This window comes from Oncorhynchus nerka, linkage group LG3, assembly GCF_034236695.1.
Source record: "Oncorhynchus nerka isolate Pitt River linkage group LG3, Oner_Uvic_2.0, whole genome shotgun sequence".
NCBI lineage: Eukaryota > Metazoa > Chordata > Actinopteri > Salmoniformes > Salmonidae > Oncorhynchus > Oncorhynchus nerka.
This window is the reverse complement of record NC_088398.1, coordinates 63,450,360-63,471,688: the sequence shown is the minus strand read 5'-3', so window position 1 is coordinate 63,471,688 and position 21,329 is coordinate 63,450,360. Positions and strand designations below refer to the sequence as shown.

The 21,329-nt window shown below is 44.5% G+C and overlaps 2 protein-coding genes across 2 annotated transcripts; both read left to right on the top strand.

Annotated features, from left to right (window-relative positions):
* Nucleotides 1-12,006: 12,006 nt before the first annotated feature.
* vtcn1 (V-set domain containing T cell activation inhibitor 1) lies at nt 12,007-14,770 on the top strand. Its single transcript, XM_029644404.2, has 5 exons — nt 12,007-12,322; nt 12,502-12,566; nt 12,788-13,165; nt 13,260-13,514; nt 14,281-14,770. Exons 1-5 carry the CDS (start codon nt 12,291-12,293, stop codon nt 14,406-14,408), a joined length of 858 nt encoding a protein of 285 aa, XP_029500264.1. The 5' UTR covers nt 12,007-12,290; the 3' UTR covers nt 14,409-14,770.
* A 218-nt stretch (nt 14,771-14,988) lies between these two features.
* LOC115112314 (E3 ubiquitin-protein ligase TRIM45) lies at nt 14,989-20,283 on the top strand. Its single transcript, XM_029639312.2, has 6 exons — nt 14,989-15,781; nt 16,002-16,753; nt 17,906-18,035; nt 19,033-19,147; nt 19,248-19,374; nt 19,829-20,283. The coding sequence occupies exons 1-6, from the start codon at nt 15,291-15,293 to the stop codon at nt 20,014-20,016; spliced, it is 1,803 nt and encodes a 600-aa protein (XP_029495172.1). The 5' UTR covers nt 14,989-15,290; the 3' UTR covers nt 20,017-20,283.
* The last annotated feature ends 1,046 nt before the right edge of the window (nt 20,284-21,329 follow it).

Sequence of the window (21,329 nt, the reverse complement as noted above, 5' to 3'; positions counted from 1 at the left end):
AGACAAGACAAAACAAATGGAAAAATGAAAAGTGGATCGATGATGGCTAGAAGACTGGCGACGCCGACCACCGAACACCGCCCGAACAAGGAGAGGAACCGACTTCGGCGGAAGTCGTGACACTACACCGTCATATGCAAACTGTATACCCAACTGTAAAGCTCGCTGTAGCAGAGCATCGAGAAACTCGTGGGCCTGCTAGTGATAGTGGTGGAGCCAGCAGTCAAGTAGGCCTGCTCCGCGACCCACAGCAACACTGTCGTCTATGGACCAGTTTATGCCAAAGTCTATGTCTGTTGCAAAACAGGGCCAAATTGATATTGCATTGGCTAAAATGATTGCAGACGATTTCCAGCCATTTTTGATTGTGGAGGACGGAGGTTTTTAGAAAAAATAGCAATAGTCTAAATCCAATGTACACAATTTCAAGCAGGAAAACCCTTTCAAAATCACTTATTCCACAACTGTACGAAAGCACACAGGTTTCAGTGCGGGAAAGAGTTCAAAAAGCTACTGCAGTTTGCCTTACCACTGACTGCTGGACATCAAGGGTAACCACTTCTTACATGTCGGTTGCATGTCACATCATTGAAGATTTCTAGCTGTCTTCTGGACTGCTTTGAGTTCAGCAACAGACACACCTCAGAGAACTTGGAAGAAGAACTGCTGAGAGTGGCCAGAGAATGGCAAGTAGATGAAAAAGTGGTCTGTTGTGTTAGCGACAATGCAGCTAACATAACCAAAGCCATGAACATTTTAAAATGGTCCCATCATCCATGTCTTGCCCACACAATCAACCTGATTGTAAGAGATGCTCTGAAGGTGACGAAGCCCACTGTGGACAAAGTGAAAACAGCTGTGGAATACTTCCACAGGAGCACAGTAGGTGCTGAAAAACTAAAGTCTACGCAACACTACAAGGCTAAACAAGACTTCACTACAAGGTAGAATTCAACATGTTATATGTTGAAGCGGTTTCTTGAGTCAAAGGATGTCATCATCTCTACTCTGGCCATTGTCCATTCACCTGTTGATGCTCTGACCCAAGAGGAATGGGAGGTGGTGGAGGAGATGTGCAGAGTCCTGGAACCCTTTGAGCAGGTCACTGTGGAAATCAGTGGAGAGAGGTACAGTAAGCAGTTATTACTACATCATTATTTAATCCAGTATTATATATGTATATGAGCAGTAGATGAGAATGTAGTATCAGTGGACACAACATGAACCTGAACTAATATGTTACTGTTCTCTCTTTTCAGCTATGTGACAGCCTCAAAAATGATACTCCTGTGTAAGGGTCTGCAGCGAATCACAGCCAGCCGCCAGTAAGAAGCAAATGTAACCACAGGACATGTGACAGAGTTGATGGACACCCTATGTTCATCAATGGACAGACATTTCCACAGAATGGAATAGAATCACGTGCAATCAGAAACCGCTGCACTTGACCCCAGGTTTAAGAAGTTAGCCTTCAGTGATGCCAGAGCGATTGATGAGGCTCTTCAAATAATAACCTCAGCAGCAGGGAGGGATAGCCCCAGCAGTCATTTAATCATTTAATTAGAATTGTTTTAACACCAAACATAGTCAAACTATTGCAAACTGTTTGACTTGAAAAAACACAAAACATGTTTTTTTTTTTTAAAGAGCCTTTTTGGAGCCAAAAGAGACGGCTCATTTTGGTGAGCTGAGCCGAACGAGCCGGCTCACTGAAAAGAGCTGGAATGCCCATCACTGGCTGGCACTAAGACTGCTCTCAACCAACTCTATAAGGCCATAAGCAAAGAAGAAAATGCTCACCCAGAAGCGGTGCTCTGGGACTTTAATGCAGGCAAACTGAAATCAGTTTTACCACATTTTTACCAGCATGTCACATGTGCAACCAGGGGGGGAAAAAATCCTAGATCACCTTTACTCCACACACAGAGATGCATACAAAGCTCTCCCCCACCCTCCATTTGTCAAATATGACCATAATTCTATCCTCCAAGCAAAAACTAAAGCAGGAAGCACCAGTGACTCGCTCAATACGGAAGTGGTCAGATGACGCGGATGCTAAGCTACAGGACTGTTTTGCTAGCACAGACTGGAATATGTTCCGGGATTCATCCAATAGCATTGAGGAATACACCACCTCAGTCATCGGCTTCATCAGTAAGTGCATCGATGACGTCGTCCCCACAGTGACTATACGTACATATCCCAACCAGAAGCCATGGATTACAGGCAACATCCACATCGAGCTAAAGGCTAGAGCTTCCACTTTCAAGGAGCGGGAGACTAATTCGGACGCTTATAAGAAATCCCGCTATGCCCTCAGATGAACCATCAGACAAGCAAAGTGTCAACACAGGATTAAGATTGAATCCTACTACACCGGCTCTGATGCTCGTCGGATGTGGCAGGGCCTGAAAACTATTATGGACTACAAAGGGAAACCCAGATGCAAGCTGCCCAGTGACGCGAGCCTACCAGATGAGCTAAATGCCTTTTATGCTCGCTTCAAGGCAAGCAACACTGAAGCATGCACGAGAGCACCAGCTGCTCTGGATGACTGTGTGATAACAATTTCGGTAGCCGATGTGAACAATACCTTTAAACAGGTCAACATTCACAAAGCTGCTGGGCCAGAAGGATTACCAGGACGGGTACTCAAAGCATGCGTGGACGAACTGTCAAGTGTCTTCACTGACATTTTCAACTTCTCCCTGGCTGAGTCTGTAATACCTACATGTTTCAAGCAGACCCTGTGCCCAAGGAAGCGAAGGTAACCTGCCTAAATGATTACTGCCCCGTGGCACTCACGTCGGTAGCCATGAAGTGCTTTGAAAAGCTGGTCATGGCTCACATCAACAGCATCCTCCCGGATACCCTAGACCCACTCCAATTCGCATACCGCTCCAACAGATACACAGATGACGTAATCTCATTCGCACTCCACACTGCCCTTTCTGCGTGGCTAAACACAACTCCAACACCATCATTAAGTTTGCTGATGACACAACAGTGGTAGGCCTGATCGCCGACAACGATGAGACGGCCTACAAGGAGGAGGTCAGAGAACTGGCAGTGTGGTGCCAGGACAACAACCTCTCCCTCAATGTGAGCAAGACAAAGGAGCTGATTGTGAACTACAGGAAAAGGAGAGCCGAACAGGCCCCCATTAACATCAATGGGGCTGTAGTGGAGCGGGTCGAGAGTTTCAAGTTCCTTGGCGTCCACATCACCAACAAACTATCATGGCTCAAACATACCAAGACAGTCTTGAAGAGGGCACGACAAAACCTTTTCCACCTCGGGTGACTGAAAAGATTTGTCATGGGTCCCCAGTTCCTCAAAAGGTTCTATAGCTGCACCATCGAGAGCATGCTGACCGGTTGCATCACCACCTGGTATGGCAACTGCTCGGCATCTGATTCGTAAGGCACTACAGAGGGTAGTGTGAACAGCCCAGTACATCACTGGGGCCAAGCTTCCTGCCATCCAGGACCAGTTTACATTGACCCCCCCTTGTACACTGCTGCTACTCACTGTTTGTTTGTCACTTCGCACCCACCTACATGTACAGATTACCTCAACTAGCCTGTACCCCTGCACACTGACTCGGTACCGGTGCCCGCTGTATATAGCCTCGTTATTCTTATTGTGTTACTTTTTAATATTACTTTTTATTTTAGCCTACTTGGTAAATATTTTCTTCTCGTTGAATTGCACTGTTGGTTAAGGGCTTGTAAGTAAGCATTTCACAGTAAAGTCTACACTTGTTGTATTCGGCGCATATGGCAAATAAAGTTTGATTTGATTTGATAAGAAGGTAGACTCTGGTAAGAGGAGCAACTAGACCTATCCATAACCCTGCTAAGAAAGACACAGCAACCAAGAAACCATGGCTTCATGTGGAAAGGTCATCTTCTGGAAGTGAGGCCTCTGTTCAATGTGTTTTTACCTGGAAAAATAGGGTGGTTGTTATTCAAGGCCAGAGATCACCAACAAGGGCATGGTATAATTGGATTATAATTGGAAATTGTGATGCTCAATTGACTTGGAAAATTCTAAATTGATTTTGATTTTTTTAAATCCATCTTCATTTGCAGCACTATCGTCCTTACCATAATAATAACTGGACTCATCATCCTCATCTTATTGCTACGGATCACAGGAGGAAATGTTTTGATTATAGGTTGATGTGTGCAACTGTTGAGGCTCTCTAGGGAGAACGTGGTGGATAGATGTTATCCCTATTTTCTACCCAAATTGTGTTCCCCTCTGGTCAAATGTTACTGTTTAGTCAGTAAGCGGTGCAGACACTTATGTGTAAATATTGACCCAAGGAGAGTCCCTCTCTCTCCTGAGTTGCATGAATGGCATAGTGTGGGTTTGGAAGTAGCTGCTGTTGGCAAAAGATGAGGAGCGACTGGAACAAACTATAACCCCACTGCTGAGAAAGACACATCTACCAAGAAACCATGGCTTCACATAAAAAAGTATTCTGCTAGAGGTAAAGCAATAGCTACGATGTTGTTTTTCCAGGAAAAATATTGTGGTTGCTATTCGAGGCCAGCGATAGCTGTGCTTTCAAGTGCATAGTGTGATGAACTTGATATTGTGATGCTCAAATTACTTGGATTTTTATTTATTTTGGTTTATTTGCAGCATGATCGTCCTTACTTTCTTGTTAACTGGACTCATTATCAGTGGTGCTGAGATTCAGAGGTCAACATGTCTGGATTATGGGTTGCTGTGTTCAGCTGTTGTGACTCTAAATAACATGGTCATATTTCAGTTCCCTCTGGAAGCAAGTTGTTTCAAAAGCTGTCATGTGATCATGGTTTGCACCCCATCCTCTACCAAAATAAAAACTGGGTCTGTGACTCCACAATTATTGTCTTTGTAATTTTTTAGATTGCACCAGTTGATGAAGACAGCATGATATTAGCAGGAATGCACTGACACTGACAAAATCAACATTCTACTGGAATACCGAACTGTGGCAATAACGGCATTGAAGGGAAGTGGAGCTCATTAAAGGGAAGTGGAGCTCAGTAAAAGGGAAGTGGAGCTCATTAAAGGCATTTCATAATGTAACCAAACGTTGTGCCACTTCTAGGATGTTTTAATATAAATCTGTAGATCTATTAAATCACAGCATCAATTTCTGTAATAGATTCATGGAGAATGTGGTGCATAAATGATATCCAGGGTTGGGGTCAATACCATTCCAATTCAGTCAATTGAGGAAGTAAACTCCAATTCCAAATTCTTGAGGAAGCATTGAGGAAAATTGGAATTGGAATTTAAGTTAAGGCTACATCCTGAATTGAAGAACTGGACATCTTAAATGTGAAACAGGTGATGTTGTTTGGATCAGAAACATGAAGATCAACCAAACAGATGTCAACTGTACTACGCCACCTTAATAACAAAGATGTCGAACCGAGTCCACTGATTGAGAAATGGACGGGAACCCATTGAACTACAAACAGAAAGAAGAAAGTGGAGTTGGATTGGATACACCCTATGAAAACCGGCCTCCAACACCCTTGCGAGTCCCGGAAATGGAAGCCCCATGGTGAAGAGGGGTTGCAGAAACACTTGGAGGGGAGACGTCTAGGCAGAGAGTGGCCTCAATTGGAAAAACTTTCCCTGAACCAAGTCAGCTGGAGGACATTCGTCAAATCAAATCAAAGTTTATTGGTCGCGTACACAGTTAAGTTAATGTTACTTTCACGCCCTGATCTGTTTCACCTGTCCTTGTGCTTGTCTCCACCCCCACCAGGTGTTGCTCATAATCCCTGGTGTATTTATACCTGTGTTTTGTCTCTTTGTGCCAGTTCGTCTTGTTTGCCAAGTCAACCAGCGTTTATGTCCTAGCTCCAATTTTTCCCAGTCTGTTTTTCCTAGTCCTCCTGTTTTTGACCCTTGCCCGTCCTGACACCGAACCCGCCTGCCTGACCATACTTCCTGCCCTGACCTTTCTTAGCAAAAAGCAAGTCTCTTATTGGTGTCCTTTAGTAGTGGTTTCTTTGCAGCAATTTGACCATGAAGGCCTGATTCACATAGTCTCCTCTGCACAGTTGATGTTGAGATGTGTTTGTTACTTCAACTCTGAAGCATTTATTTGGGATGCAAAATGAGGTGCAGTTAACTCTAATGAACTTATCCTCTGCAGCAGAGGTAACTCTGACTAACTTTCCAGTGGCGGTCCTCATGAGAACCAGTTAACTCTAATGAACTTATCCTCTGCAGCAGAGGTAACTCTGACTAACTTTCCAGTGGCGTTCCTCATGAGAACCAGTTCCATCATAGCGCTTGGCTTTTGCAACTGCACTTGAAGAAACTTTCAAAGTTCTTGACATTTTCCAGATTGACTGACCCGTGTTTTAAAGTAATGTTCCTCTTTGCTTATTTGAGCTGTTCTTGCCATAATATGGACTTGGTCTTTCACCAAATAGAGCTATTTTCTCTATACCACCCCTACCCTGTCACAACACAACTGATTGGCTCAAACAACTGATTGGCTCAAAATTCCACAAATGAACTTAAGGTGCCCCTGTTAATTTGGGGCGGTAGGGTAGTCTAGTGGTTAGAGCGTTGGACTAGTAACCGGAACGCTGCAAGTTCAAACCCCCGAGCTGATAAGTCTGTCGGTCTGCCCCTGAACAGGCAGTTAACCCACTGTTCCTAGGCTGTCATTGAAAATAAGAATTTGTTCTTAACTGACTTGCCTAGTTAAATAAAAATTGAAATGCATTCTCTCAACCAGATTCACGAGATAGTTGAGAGAATTCAAAGCAAAGGGTGGATATTTTGATTTGTTTAACACTTTTTTTGCTTACATGATGCCATGTGTGTGTTATTTAATAGTGTTGATGTCTTCACTATTATTCTACAATGTAGAAAATAGTAAAAATCAAGAAAAACCCTGGAATGAGTACTATAGGCGTGTACTTTTGACTGGTACTGTATATTAGAGTGAGCTATGTCAAGAATTCAGTATATGAATAAATATGCAGTGTTTATAAACAGTCACTAAAATGCAATGTACAGTAGAAATATTAGAATGAGCCATGTCAAGAATACAGTATATAAATACACAGCACGACACCCCATATCAAAATGGAACTGCAGGAAATTACTTACCAGACCTGAGTCCGGAATCTAAATGTGAATGCGTGTAAAAACAGTATGGACAGTATGTGAATAGAAAAGGTGTGTATACCAGTAGTTACTTTTGAGCCATGACTAGAATACAGTATATACAGTGGCAAGAAAAAGTATGTGAACCCTCTGGAATTACCTGCATTTCTGCATCAATTGGTCATAAAATTTGATCTTCATCTAAGTCACAATAGACCGTGTGCTTAAACTAAATACAAATTGTATTTTTGTTGTCTATATTGGAATACATCATTTAAACCTACAGTGTAGGTTGTACAAATTATATGAACCCCTAGGCTAATAACTTCAGTCAGGACTCAACTAACCTGGAGTCGAATCAATGAGACAAGATTGGAGATTTTGGTTAGAGCGGCCCTGCCCCATAAAGAAAATCACTCACAAAATGTGAGTTTGTTACTCACAAGAAGCATTGCCTGATGTGAACCATGCCTGGAACAAAAGAGATCTCAGAAGAGTTAAGATTAAGAATTGTTGCCTTGCATAAAGCTGGAAAGGGTTACAAAAGTATCTCAAAGTCAGTCCACGGAAAGACAAATTGTCTATAAATGAAGAAATTTCAGCACTGTTGCTTCTCGCCCTAGGAGTGGCTGTCCTGCAAAGATGACTGCAAGAGCACAGCGCAGAATGCTTAATGAGGTTAAGAAGAATCCTAGTGTGTCAGCTAAAGACTTACAGAAATCTCTGGAATATGCTAATGTTGCTGTTGACGAGTCTACAATACATAAAACACTAACCCAGAATGGTGCTCATGGGAGGACACCATGGAAAAAGCCACTGCTGTCCAAAAAAAACATTGCTGCACCTCTGAAGTTCACACCTGGGTGTTCCACAGCACTACTGGCAAAATATTCTGTGGACAGATGAAACTCCAGTTGAGATGTTTAGAAGGAACAATGTAGGAAAAAAAAGGCACAGCACAGCACACCAACACCAAAACCTCATCCCAACTGTAAACTATGGTGGAGGGATCATTGTCACGCTTGTGTAAAGGATTGAGAGAGGCGCAGGAATACATCTGAGTTTAATACACCCAAAACAAACACATACAAAACACTGGGATGTACCCAAACAAAAGAGCGATGATAAACCTTGTAGAACGACACGAGACCCGTAATACACAAAACATGCAGCACAGGCTGACACACCGCATAGGTACTCACACCACCAACGGACATGGGAACAATAATCGAAAGCCCAATGGGGAAACAAAGGGCATATTTATACAAACACAATCAGTAAGGAATTGGAACCAAGTGTGTGTAATGACACCGTTTTTGCTGCCTCGGGGCCTGGGCAGCTTGCTATAATCGACAGAAAAATGTATTCCCAAGTTTATCAAGACATTTTGCAGGAGAATGTAAGGCCATCTGTCTGCCAATTGAAGCTCAACAGAAGTTAGGTGATGCAACAGGACAACAACCAAAAAGGCAGAAGTAATTCAACAACAGAATGGCTTCAACTGAAGAAAATACGCCTTCTGGAGTGGCCCAGTCAGTCCTGACCTCAACCCGATTGAGATGCTGTGGCAAGACCTCAAGAGAGCGGTTCACACCAGACATCCCAAGAATATTGTGGAACTGAAACAGTTTTGTAAGGAGAAATGGTCCAAAATTCCTCTTGACCGTTGTGCAGGTCTGATCCGCAACTACAAAAAATGTTTGGTGGAGGTTATTGCTTCCAAAGGAGGGTCAACCTGTTATTAAATCCAAGGGTTCACATACTTTTTCCAACCTGCACTGTGAATGTTTACAAGGTGTATTCAATACAGACATGAAACATTATAATTAGTTTAAGCAGACTGTGTTTGTCTATTGTTGTGACTTAGATGATCAGACAAAATGGTATGACCAATTTATGCAGAAATCCAAGTAATTCTAAAGGGTTCACATACTTTTTCTTCCCACTGTACATATAGTTGAAGTCAGAAGTTTACATACACTTAGGTTGGAGTCATTTAAACTCGTTTTCAACCACTCCACAAATTTCTTGTTAACAAACTGTAGTCTTGGCGCGTTGGTTAGGACATCGACTTTGTGCATGACACAAGTCATTTTTCCAATAATTGTTTACAGACAGATTATTTCACTTATAATTCACTGTATCACAATTCCAGTGGGTCAGAGGTTTACATACACTAAGTTGACTGTGCCTTTAAACAGCTTGGAAAAGTCCAGAAAATTATGTCATGGCTTTCGAAGTTTCTGATAGGTTAATTGACATCATTTGAGTCAATTGGAGGTGTACCTGTGGATGTATTTCAAGGCCTACCTTCAAACTCATTGCCTCTTTGCTTGCCATCCCAAAAAAAATCAGCCAAGACCTCAGAAAAAAATGTAGACCTCCACAAGTCTGGTTCATCCTTGGGAGCAATTTCCAAACACCTGAAGGTATGACGTTCATCTGTACAAACAATATTGAGTTTGAGTTTATTTTATTTTTATAGGGACAGTACACATTAATCAACGTTTCAGTAAAAGTGCTGGTTTTAGCCAGCCGGCTAATTTTCAACCGCAGTCCCTAGGCAGGTATAAACACCATGGGACCACGCAGCCATCATACCACTCAGGAAGTGACCCGTTCTGTCTCCTAGAGATGAACGTACTTTGGTGAGAAAAGTACAAATCAATCCCAGAACAACAGCAAAAAGCTAGACTACGGTTTGCAACTGCACATGGGGACAAAGATCGTACTTTTTGGAGAAATGTCCTCTGGTCTGATGAAACAAAAATATAACTGTTTGGCCATAATGACCATTGTTATGTTTGAGGGAAAAAGGGGCACGCTAAAAAGCCGAAGAACACCATCCCAACCGTGAAGCACGGGGGTGGCAGCATCATGTTGTGGGGGTGCTCTGCTGCAGGAAGGACTGGTGCATTTCACAAAATAGATGGCATCACAAGGAAGGACAATTATGTGAATATATTGAAGCAACATCTCAAGACATCAGTCAGGAAGTTAAAGCTTGGCTGGAAATGGGTCTTCCAAATGGACAATGGTCAGGCATACTTCCAAAGTTGTGGCAAAATGGCAAAGGGACAACAAAGTCAAGGTATTGGATTGGCCATCACAAAGCCCTGACCTCAATCCTATAGAAAATGTGTGGGCAGAACTGAAAAGTGTGTGCGAGCAAGGAGGCCTACAAACCTGACTCCGTTACAACAGCTCTGTCAGGAGGAATGGGACAAAATTCACCCAACTTATTGTGGGAAGCTTGTGGAAGGCTACCCAAAACATTTGACCCAAAATGTAAAGGCAATGCTATAAAATATTAATTGAGTCTATGTAAAACTCCTACCCACTGGGAATGAGAAATAAAAGCGGAAAGAAATTATTCTCTCTACTATTATTTTGACATTTCACATTCTTAAAATATAGTGGTGATCCTAACTGACCTAAGATAGGGAATTTTTACTAGGATTAAATGTCAGGAATTGTGAAAAATTTAGTTTAAATGTATTTGGCTAAGGTGTATGTAAACTTCAGAGTTCAACTGTAGGTCAGCGATCTCTAAGGTACAGGGTAGTGTAGAGGGTGATAGCCGGCTAGTGACAGTGTCTGAGGTTCAGGGCAGGGTACTGGGTGGAGGCCGGCTAGTGATGACTGTTTAACAGTCTGATGGCCTGCAGATACACTATAAGCTGTTTATCAGTTTCTGTCCCAGCTTTGATGCACCTGTACTGCCTCCTCCTTATAGATGTCGTGGAGGGCAGGCAGTGTGCCCCCGATGAGGCGTGACCGCACCACCCTCTGTAGAGCCCTGCAATTGCAGACGGTGCAATTGCCGCACCAGGTGATGATACAGCCTGACAGGATGCTCTCAATGGGGCATATGTAGATTTTTGTGAGGGTCTTAGGGGCAAAGCCACATTTTCAGCCTCCTGAGGTTGAAGAGGTGCTGGTATCAAGTTTGTCACCAACAGGCTCCTCAACAGCTTCTTTCCCCAAACCATAAGACTGCTAAATAGCTAAACAAATGGCTACACAGACTATCTGAGTTGACCCTTTTATTTTATTTTTGACCTGTCTCTATGCACACTCAAAGGGCCCTACACACTCACACACACTGGCACTCACTTCATATTTTGCTCACACACACACATAATATGCAAATACATTTATACTGACACCCACTCACATATAATCATCATATACGCTGCCGCTACTCTGTTTATCATATTTATCATAGATCCTTATGCCTTGTCACCTTATCTCTATACATATCTACCTCTATCACTTCAGTATCCCTGCACATTGTAACTATGGTACTGGAACTTGTTTTTGTTCTACTGTATGTTATTTTTAGTATTATGTTATTAATTACTGCATTGTTGGGTTTAGAGATGGCAAGAAAGGCATTTCACTGTACTTGTGCACGTGACATTAACTTGAAGGGACCATTTCAGGTCGTCAGTAATGTGCATGCTGCGGAACTTGAAGCTTTTGTGACCCTCCACTGCGGCCCCGTCAATGTGGATGGGGGCTTGCTCTCTCTGCTGTCTCCTGCAGTCTTATCAGCACCTTCGATTTGTTGACATTGAGGGAGAGGTTATTTTCCTGGCACCACTCCACCAAGGCACTCACCTCTGCCCTGTAGGCTGTCTTGTCGTTGTTGGTAATCAGGCCTACCGCTGTTGTGTCGTCAGCAAACTTCGTGATTGAGTTGGAGACGTGCGGGGCCACGCCGTCCTGGGTGAACATAGAGTACAGGAGGGGGCTGAGCACGCACCCCAGTGGGGCCCCCGTGTTGAAGATCAGTCAATGGTCTACGCTCCTATGGAGCCAAGGGCTTAAGCCAAGTAAGTCTGCTTATATCCCTATTTCTTCCCTCTGGTTAAAAATGTTAATGGTAAGTCAGTAAGCAGTGCACAAATACCTAAGTGACAATATTTACTCAAGGAGAGTCCCTCGCTTTCCTGAGTACAGGGTTTGATATTACATGAATGACATACAGTGGGTGAGGACTTCCGATGTGGAGCTACAGTCGATCTCATACAGTATGTAGCTGCTGCAGACGACACATCACATGGATACTGTATGTGGACTCTGGTAAAGGGAGCAGCTGGAACTAACATAACCCTGCTAAAAAAAGAGCCAGCTACCATTGAGGAGCCATGGCCTCATTTGGACAGATAATCTTGTGGGGGTGAGGACTCAATGTGTTTAAAAATATATATATATATGGTTGTTGTTGTTTGAGGCCCAGCAACAGCTGTGCTTTTTATCACCAACAAATGCATAGTGAGATTAATTCATCATTGGATATTGTGATGTTCAATTGACTTGGAAAGTTCTTGATAGTTTCAACTCCATCTCCTTTTGCAGCTTGATAGTCAGTATTTTCATAACTGCTGGACTAATCATTCTCATCTTGTCTGTGTCATTTTCAGGTACGTAGTGAGCATATATATTGACTTGTCACCATCATTGTCAATATTCATGTGATGTCTCTGTTAACATGTATTTGAGCATATGTGAGATTGCATGTGTACCTGTGTGCGTTTGCCAGTATGTGTGTGTGTGTAACTATAGTTCCTATGAACTGCACACATCTCTATGTATGGAAATTAAGCTTCATGTATGTTGTATTATGCTGTGTGCTGTCCTCTAGGTCAGGGCTTGGGGGGTTCCAAGGGCACTGTGGATAGCATTGACAAGTGGCCCATCGGGTACTTGGGAGAGGATGTCATCTTGAGCTGCAAGTTCAAGACTTCCACTAACAGCAGGGAATCGACCAGTCAGGTGTCAATCACCTGGACGAAGGAGGGGCTAAGTGAAGTGGTGTACAAGTATGATAAAGGAGCAGTCCAGCTGACGGAGCAAAACCCCCAGTTTAAAAATAGAACCCTGCTGTTCTCAGATGCCATAGGTGGAGGCAATGCCTCCCTGTTGCTGAGGGACGTAAAAGTGGGAGACAATGGGGTGTACTACTGCAGTGTGAGCACTCCTAGTTGCTCGGGAACTGCCAGTGTTAACCTCAGAGCTGCAGGTAAGGAGCCAACTTGTTAGACATTCTCAATATTTCACACTGAATATTGAACTGCACACAAAGTAGCCTACTCTGAAAATATGCTTCACTTCAGCTTTCTCAGCCCCCAAATTCAAGCGGGTAAACACTACCCTAACGGCAGAGGCAGAGAGATGGTTCCCCAAACCAAACATCACCTGGTTGGACGTCAATGACAACGTCCTGAACGAGAGTGAAACTAGCTTCTTCAACAACTCCACCGGGATAACTCGATTCATCAGCTCCCTTCAGCCAATCAAATTGTATGGCAGCTACACCTGCATCATCCAAAACCCTCTGGTGAAGGCTATCTCCCAGGCAACCATCAAAGGTCCAGTAAACACCTTTCAGAGAAAATACAAATTTATACTGCGAAAATACTTGGATGAGAACTGCATGTTAGACAACTCTCATCCAGTTTAAAAACACTTACACAAGTTAAGTCACTCACTCAGAGGACACCTACACACTCTTCAGTCTATTTCACCACAACAACCCAGCCAAACATGACAACTAAATAAAGATGCAATTAAAGTGGCGTTTAACCCTACCAATGACTGGGAGCTCTCTAGGACATAACTAACAGAAGTAATTGAGTATGCAAAACATTAAAAACACCTGCTCTTTCCATGACATAGACTGACCAGGTGAATTCAGGTGAAAGTTCTCATCCCATATTGATGTCACTTTAAAGAAGGATGTTTAAGCCTTTAAGACATGGCTCTGTATGGGTGCCATTCAGAGGGCGAATGGGCAGGACAAAACCTTTAAGTGCCTTTGAACGGTGTATGGTAGCAGGTGCCAGGCGCACCAGTTTGTGTCAGGAAACGCTGCTGCAGGGTATTTCACAGTCAACTGTTTCCCGTGTGTATCAAGAATTGTCCACCACCCAAAGGACATGCAGCCAATTTAACACAACTGTGGAAAGCATCAGGAGTCAACATGGGCCAGCAACCCTATGGAATGATTTCGACACCTTGTAGAGTCCATGTCCTTATGAATTTAGGCTGTTCTGGGGGGGTCCTAATGTTTGGTATACTCAGTGTATGTTTGGCAGTGTGCATACTGTACAGTCAGCATCTTTTTTTACATTACAGATACAGAGATATCAGCAAAGACTTTCTTCTCCTTCAATACTTCAGCTGCACCACCCATACTACTACCTCAATGGCACGTTCTCGCAGCTACGGCCAGTGTTTTTCTCTGGATCTACCAGCTAACCTGAAACACATTGACACCGACTGCTCTTCATTGCCTACAGTCAAGGTTACTAAAAGTACTGTGGTAAAGTGAACTAATCTGGTACTATCCACTAGCCTTGGGCTGCCTGGAGTCTGATGGAATTTATGTTGGATATAACAAGTGGAGATACAGTGTGTGTGCGTGCGTGCATGGCTATAGGTTATCTAATAAGTGGTGAAATTATAGTTACATACAGCAGCAATACTGTAATTACATAATAATAACAATTACTTTTTGTTTCTATGGGATTCACTGTGGCAATCAGTCTACTGGGCTATCAGTGTAACACGTGAATCTATAGGTCTATAGTTTCTTTTTTTACAATAAAATGTAAATGATTTTAAATGGTTTGAGTTTGGTGCTTGTTGAAGTTCATTCTGTGTTAGCTGCATGGGCCATGCATGGTCTTTCAAACCAGTAGATGGGGCCTGCGGGAAGGATATTCTGCCTCTGCTGAGTTGAGGGGCCTGGGACGTCGTTTAGTTCTCTGCTTCAGATCGCGAACAACTTCAAACCACGCCTGGGGGTGCAACGGCTGTTTTTCATTGGACTGGAGAAGAGGGTTTCATGTTTCAAGGAAGAGAGAACGTACCTAGTGTGGAGTATTACGGAAGAAAAGTTGAGGGTGTAGGAAACAGTGTAACAATAGTTATAGGCCTATACAGTCCTACACTGAATGTTATTTTGGTGTTAAGGTATTATGCTGGGGTTTTCTGTTGCCTACTAACGTTAACTGTAACCTAGGATACTGATATAGTTGCAAATTGGTAGCCTAGGTCGATTTCTGACACCGGTAGTTTTTATTCTTAAACAAAATCCGGTAACAAATTGTTTTTAAAGAAACGAGACAATACTATAAAACACAATGTCACACTGTGACCAAATTTTGGAAAAAGATGTGGATTCCTCGCCAACCGCGACCACAAACTCGAGCTCTAAAAACGGAGATAACGGGGACGCCGTTATCAATGCGAGGGCAGTGTGCCGCGTTTGTAAATGTTTATATCGCGAGCCTAAAATTATGCAGTGTTTACACACCTTCTGCGCAGACTGCGTTCGTCAACTCGAATCATTTTCGGTGTCTTCGGGAGTACACAATGGTAAAGCGGTCCCTCTGGAAGGCGAGCCGCCCTCTGCCGTCACCGTTCTCTGTCCGGAGTGTGACTCCGAGGTGGACATCCCGTTGTCCGGAGTGGACGGGCTGACCACTGACCACTTGGCCCTGGACGAAGTGTTTCTGGAGACGCTGATGAGCAAGAACTCTGTGGTATGCGACCTGTGCAGCGACGGGGACGCAGAGAAGCGTTGTGAGGTGTGCAGTGTCAACCTGTGTGAGTTTTGTATTCAAGCACACAGGTGAGTGCATAAAAAATATTTATAACTCTTGTTCAATGTTTCAACATTGTTGCAAGTTAACTAGTCTAGGATTATGTTTGGTTCCCGACTTCCATTTAAGCTTTGAGCTGGCCACTTGCCTTTTATTACATGATAACCGTAGGCAGGTAGGCTACATGCAATTACAGTGTAATCAAGTGGAACCTATGAGTTCACAATCTCCACCTTCTTTCCTCCCCAGGAGACAGAAGAGGACGTCGTCTCACACCGTCCAGTGTCTGGAGGACCTGAAGACCCAGGGTTGTCTCTCTCGGCCCGTCCTGTGCTCCCTCCACCCTGCCCAGGAGCTGCGTCTCTTCTGTGAGCCCTGTGACCTACCTGTCTGCCTGGAGTGTGCCGCCACCTTCCACCGCGACCACCGCTGCCTCCCCACACGTGATGTCATCGATCGCCATGGGGGCCGTATCCGGGATTTGGTTACCGGGCGCCTGCGGCCACGGCTGGACCAGCTGGAGGAGTCACTGCGGAAGGTGGACCTATCCCAGGAGACCTTGCAGACCAGGGTGGATGCGGCGGTGGACGAGGTGCGTTCCTTCGCACGAGGCTATGCTAGTGCTGTGGAGTCGCACTGCCTGTTGCTGCTACGGCGCTTAGAGGACCTGGGTCTGCAGCGCAGGAGTCATCTCCATCTGCAGAGGGCGCAGCTGCAGCAGGCCCTGTCGGACACCCGCGGGGGGGTGGAGTTTGCCGAGCGGCTGCTGACGTGCGGGTCGGACGCAGAAATCCTCAGTGCTAAGGACGTGACCCTCCGCAGGCTGGCTGCCCTGATGGAGACTGGTTACAACCCCCCCCCAGAAGCCGTCTGCCCCGATGAAGGGAGCAGTATTTGCTTCCTGCCACAGGAGAGTGCAGGCGAGGTGGCGGGGTACCCGATGGTGGGGGTGATCCACACCAAGACCCTGGAGCTCAGCAGGTGCACCATTGAAGGGGAAGGTGAGACCCCAACCAAGGTCCCATCCAGAAACAACCCTTAGCCCCTATGCCATATTTCCCCTAGCCCCTAATTCTGAGGCAGTTCTCCTGTCCCACTTTGAACAACCCTGAAGGCAACCTCTTTAACTATATTTAGGAGATGCTCTTTTACACACACACACACACACACACACACACACACACACACACACACACACACACACACACACAAACAGAGACCGTAGGCAATTATACAGTATGTAAAGGATAAGTAGTGGATGACATTCCTGGTCTTTATGGAAACATTTCAAGTGGCAGGTACTTGCTTTGTCAAAACACAGGTATTTGAGATATACCCCTCTCTTTTGTTGTTGTACACACACACACACGCCGCTCTGTAGCAGCATGCCCACTGTGATAGTACAAAGAGCTATTCCCTGCTGTGGCTAATGTTTGCCTGCTGAGCTGGATATGCATGGCTTCAGCAAATAGAGACACTCTCTGTGTCAAAGTCAACTGCCCCTAGTTGTATTCATTTAAATATATGGACAGATGTCAATCCATAAAGCAGGTGTGTGTGTTTTGTCTGTGCCTACTACAGGGCCTTGGAGAGTGTTTGTGATAAGAGTTGAAAAAGAGAACCTGCAGCCCATGTCACTGTTTCTTTACTTCTCCAGTTTCTGGGCTTAAGGATAAGGATGTTATAGAATTAGTGCCCATGTTTAGCATTTATAAACAAAGCTGTAGATTACACAAGGCTGTAGTATCTACACATCAGGAAATACAGGCTTAAGCCACTCTTATCAATAATACAGTATTTACAAATGTGTGCCCATGTTAAAACCACACAGGCTCTTCGATTAAAAGATTGAAGTCAGGGGTTTGGCCCACTTTAGTGTAGGACAAGCAGTAAATTGTGTGTTAAGAGCAACAGCTGCTGGTGCAGTGTGACAGGGTGCATGGCTGTCACCAGAACACACACACAAAGCCACACCACCAGTGTCTAGATCAGAGTGGCTTTATGTGCTTATGTATATACAGAGCCTTCTACTCAAGTGTTATCCAAAAAGGTGTTTCAGGGGGAAACAACCTTTGTCAGCGCTGAGAGGAAAGTAATACGAACGTGTGTGTGTGAGTGAAAGAGACTGACCTTTAACCTGTCCCTGCCCCCAGGTCTGCAGCGTGGCAGGGAAGGCCAGAGAGGGGAGTTCACCCTGGTGTGTAGAGACTTTGCTGGGGAGCAGATGGGTCGTGGAGGGGAAGCTGTCCTGGTCAGTATGGTCCACAAGGAGAAGAAAGACTGGTGAGGAACCAGATCATCTGCAGCACACACATCTACCAAGTTCTCTGTACTACTGGGTGTGCCGGGTTTCTGATCTGATTGAGCTAATCTTGATGAACATTTGTTATTTAGTCTGGATCATTATGAGATGATGCTGTTAAAAAGGAGTCATACATGCTTTGTAAGTGGTACCATGCGTTATAACTACATCATCAAATATATCTGCTGCGTGCCTCCCGGGTGGCGCAGTGGTCTAGTACACTGCATCGCAGTGCTAGCTGTGCCACCAGAGACTCTGGGTTCACACCCAGGCTCTGTCGCATCCAGCCGTGACCGGGAGGTTCATGGGGCGACGCACAATTGGCCTAGCGTTGTCCGGGTTAGGGAGGGTTTGGATGGTAGGGATATCCTTGTCTCATCGCGCACTAGCGACTCCTGTGGCGGGCCGAGCGCAGTGCACGCTAACCAGGTCGCTAGGTGCACGGTGTTTCCTCCAACACATTGGTGCGGCTGGCTTCCGGGTTGGATGCGCGCTGTGTTAAAGAGTGCAACTTGGTTGGGTTGTGTTTTGGTGGACGCGTGGCTTTCGACCTTCGTCTCTCCCGAGCCCGCACGGGAGTTGTAGCGATGAGACAAGATAGTAACTACTAACAATTGGATACCATGAAATTGGGGAGAAAAGGGGGTAAAATAAAAAATATATATACTGTATCTGCTGCTGTTAATTCGTCTTTCGGATGGGACGTTAAACGGGTGTCCTGACTCTGAGGTCATTAAAGATCCCATGGCACGTATCGTAAGAGTAAGGGTGTTAACCCCGGTGTCCTGGCTAAATTCCCAATCTGGCCCTCAAACCATCACGGTCACCTAATAATCCCCAGTTTACAATTGGCTCATTCATCCCCCTCCTCTCCCCTGTAACTATTCCCCAGGTCGTTGCTGCAAATGAGAACGCGTTTTCAGTCAACTTACCTGGTAAAATAACAGATAAATAAATAATTACTTGTGTCCTCTGTAGCAGAGTGGAGGCGGCGGTGGTGGATAACAATGATGGCTCCTATTCTGTCTCCTACACCCCCATGGAGCCAGGGCCCTACTCTGTGTGGGTGTGTGTCAAGGCCCTACACGTTAAGGTACTGTACAGTATTTGATAATGACGGTAATCGTGACAATCAGGATTTAGTAATAATACTATGCTTACTTAATGACCCTGGCAATCGCTTCACCCTCCAGGGTTCCCCCTTTGTCCTGAATGTGAGGAGACAGGTCCGGTGGCACCGTGGAACGTTCCACTGCTGTTCCTTCTGCTCCAGTGGGGGTTCTAAAGAGGCCCGTTGTGGCTGCATGGGAACCATGCCAGGTAGGTACAGCAGACTACAGGGTACCTGGCTACGTATGTTTAAAATGGGACATATAGGTACGCTGAATAGGAAATATACACTTATCTGCAGAACTCAATGGCAAGGCCACATCTAGTACTGGTGCAGGGATAATGCTAGGTATGTCCTCTAGGGACAGTATGCCAAGTATGTGCAGCAGAGTAAAGGCTACTAAAGGACCGGTACGCTAAGTATGTGCAGAATGGGAAATGTCACATCAGGTAACAGTAACTCGTTAGGGCTCTGTGTCTGTCATTATGTCCCCCATGACATTATGCACCAGCCAGATTTACTAAGTGTTTGCAAATGTGCACCTGCTATTTTCCAAAATGAATAAACACAGATGGTCACGGTAGCTTTGCTTTTCTTCCCTTACTCTGAAAATATCAGGTACAAAGTATGAATAGTACTCTCGCTTTTTGTGTGTGTGTGCAGGAGGGTTCCAGGGCTGTGGTCACGGCCATAAGGGTCACCCCGGTAAGCCCCACTGGTCGTGCTGTGGAAGTACGGTGGAGGCCTCAGAGTGCCTGCCACAGAGTGTCATAACGGCAGTGGGTGGAACAATAACAGCAGTGGGGGGGACAGGCTTGCCTCGGGGCCACCTCAGGACAGTGGAGCTCTGAGGGACAGGGCCAGGACACCCCTACCCCCACCAGATATCATGGGTCTACAAATCAACCCTTTCAGAATTTCTATTTATTTCTATTTTCAAGATGTAGATTTTATACACACTACACAAAACAATATTTGTTGTGATCCGCTACTGTAGCCAACTATTCTGTCGTTTCTATTGTTTTGCATGTGCATGTTACATTACAAGACTGATTTAGTGCCTTTCATGTATTTGAAAGACCATTATTTTTATTCTGAAATAAATAACACTGGAATAACTTAATGTGTCGTACAATATTAACAGTTATGAGGTTTCTATCCTGAATACAAAGCATAACATACAGTTGAAGTTGGAAGTTTACATACACCTTAGCCAAATACATTTCAACTTAGTTTTTCACCATTTCTGACATTTAATCCTAGTAAAAATGCCCTGTCTTAGGTCAGTTAGGATCACCACTTTATTTTAAGAATGTGAAATGTCAGAATAATAGTAGAGAGAATAATTTATTTCAGCTTTTATTTCTTTCATCACATTCAGTCAGAAGTTTACATACACTCAAATAGTATTTGGTAGCACTGCCTTTAAATTGTTGAACTTGGGTCAAATGTTTCGGGTAGCCTTCCACAAGCTTCCCACAATAAGTTGGGTGAATTTTGACCCATTTCTCCTGACAGAGCTGGTGTAACTGAGTCAGGTTTGTAGGCCTCCTTACTCGCACACATTTTTTTCAGTTCTGCCCACACATTTTCTATAGGATTGAGGTCAGGGCTTTGTGATGGCCACTCAAACTCTTGTTCTTAAGCCATTTTGCCACAACTTTGGAAGCATGCTTGGGGTCATTGTCCATTTGGAAGAGCCATTTGCGACCAAGCTTTAACTTCCTGACTGATGTCTTGATGTTGCTTCAATACATCAACCTAATTTTGCTTCCTCATGAAGCCATCTATTTTGTGAAGTACACCAGTCCCTCCTGCTGCACCCCCTCTTCGGCTTGCAAGCCCCCCCCCTTTTCCTCCAAACATAACGATAGTCATTATGGCCAAACAGTTATATTTTTGTTTCATCAGACCAGAGGACATTTCTCCAAAAAAGTACGATCTTTGTCCCCATGTGCAGATGCAAAACCGTAGGCTGGCTTTTTTATGGCGGTTTTGGAGCAGTGGCTTTTTCCTTGCTGAGCGGCCTTTCAGGTTATGTCAATATAGGACTTTTTTTACATTGGATATTGATACTTTTGTACCTGTTTCCTCTAGCATCTTCACAAGGCCCTTTGCTGTTGTTCTGGGATTGATTTGCACTTTTCGCACCAAAGTACGTTCA

What these genes read in the sequence shown, in the direction of transcription:
- vtcn1 (XM_029644404.2), top strand. Translation starts at nt 12,291, where the DNA reads ATGGCCTCATTTGGACAGATAATCTTGTGGGG. An exon ending in TGTTAACCTCAGAGCTGCAG is followed by an intron (nt 13,166 to 13,259) that starts GTAAGGAGCCAA and finishes GCTTCACTTCAG; the next exon opens with CTTTCTCAGCCCCCAAATTC. An exon ending in CTCCCAGGCAACCATCAAAG is followed by an intron (nt 13,515 to 14,280) that starts GTCCAGTAAACA and finishes TTTACATTACAG; the next exon opens with ATACAGAGATATCAGCAAAG.
- LOC115112314 (XM_029639312.2), top strand. Translation starts at nt 15,291, where the DNA reads ATGTCACACTGTGACCAAATTTTGGAAAAAGATGTGGATTCCTCGCCA. An exon ending in GTGCACCATTGAAGGGGAAG is followed by an intron (nt 16,754 to 17,905) that starts GTGAGACCCCAA and finishes CCCTGCCCCCAG; the next exon opens with GTCTGCAGCGTGGCAGGGAA. An exon ending in TCAAGGCCCTACACGTTAAG is followed by an intron (nt 19,148 to 19,247) that starts GTACTGTACAGT and finishes TTCACCCTCCAG; the next exon opens with GGTTCCCCCTTTGTCCTGAA.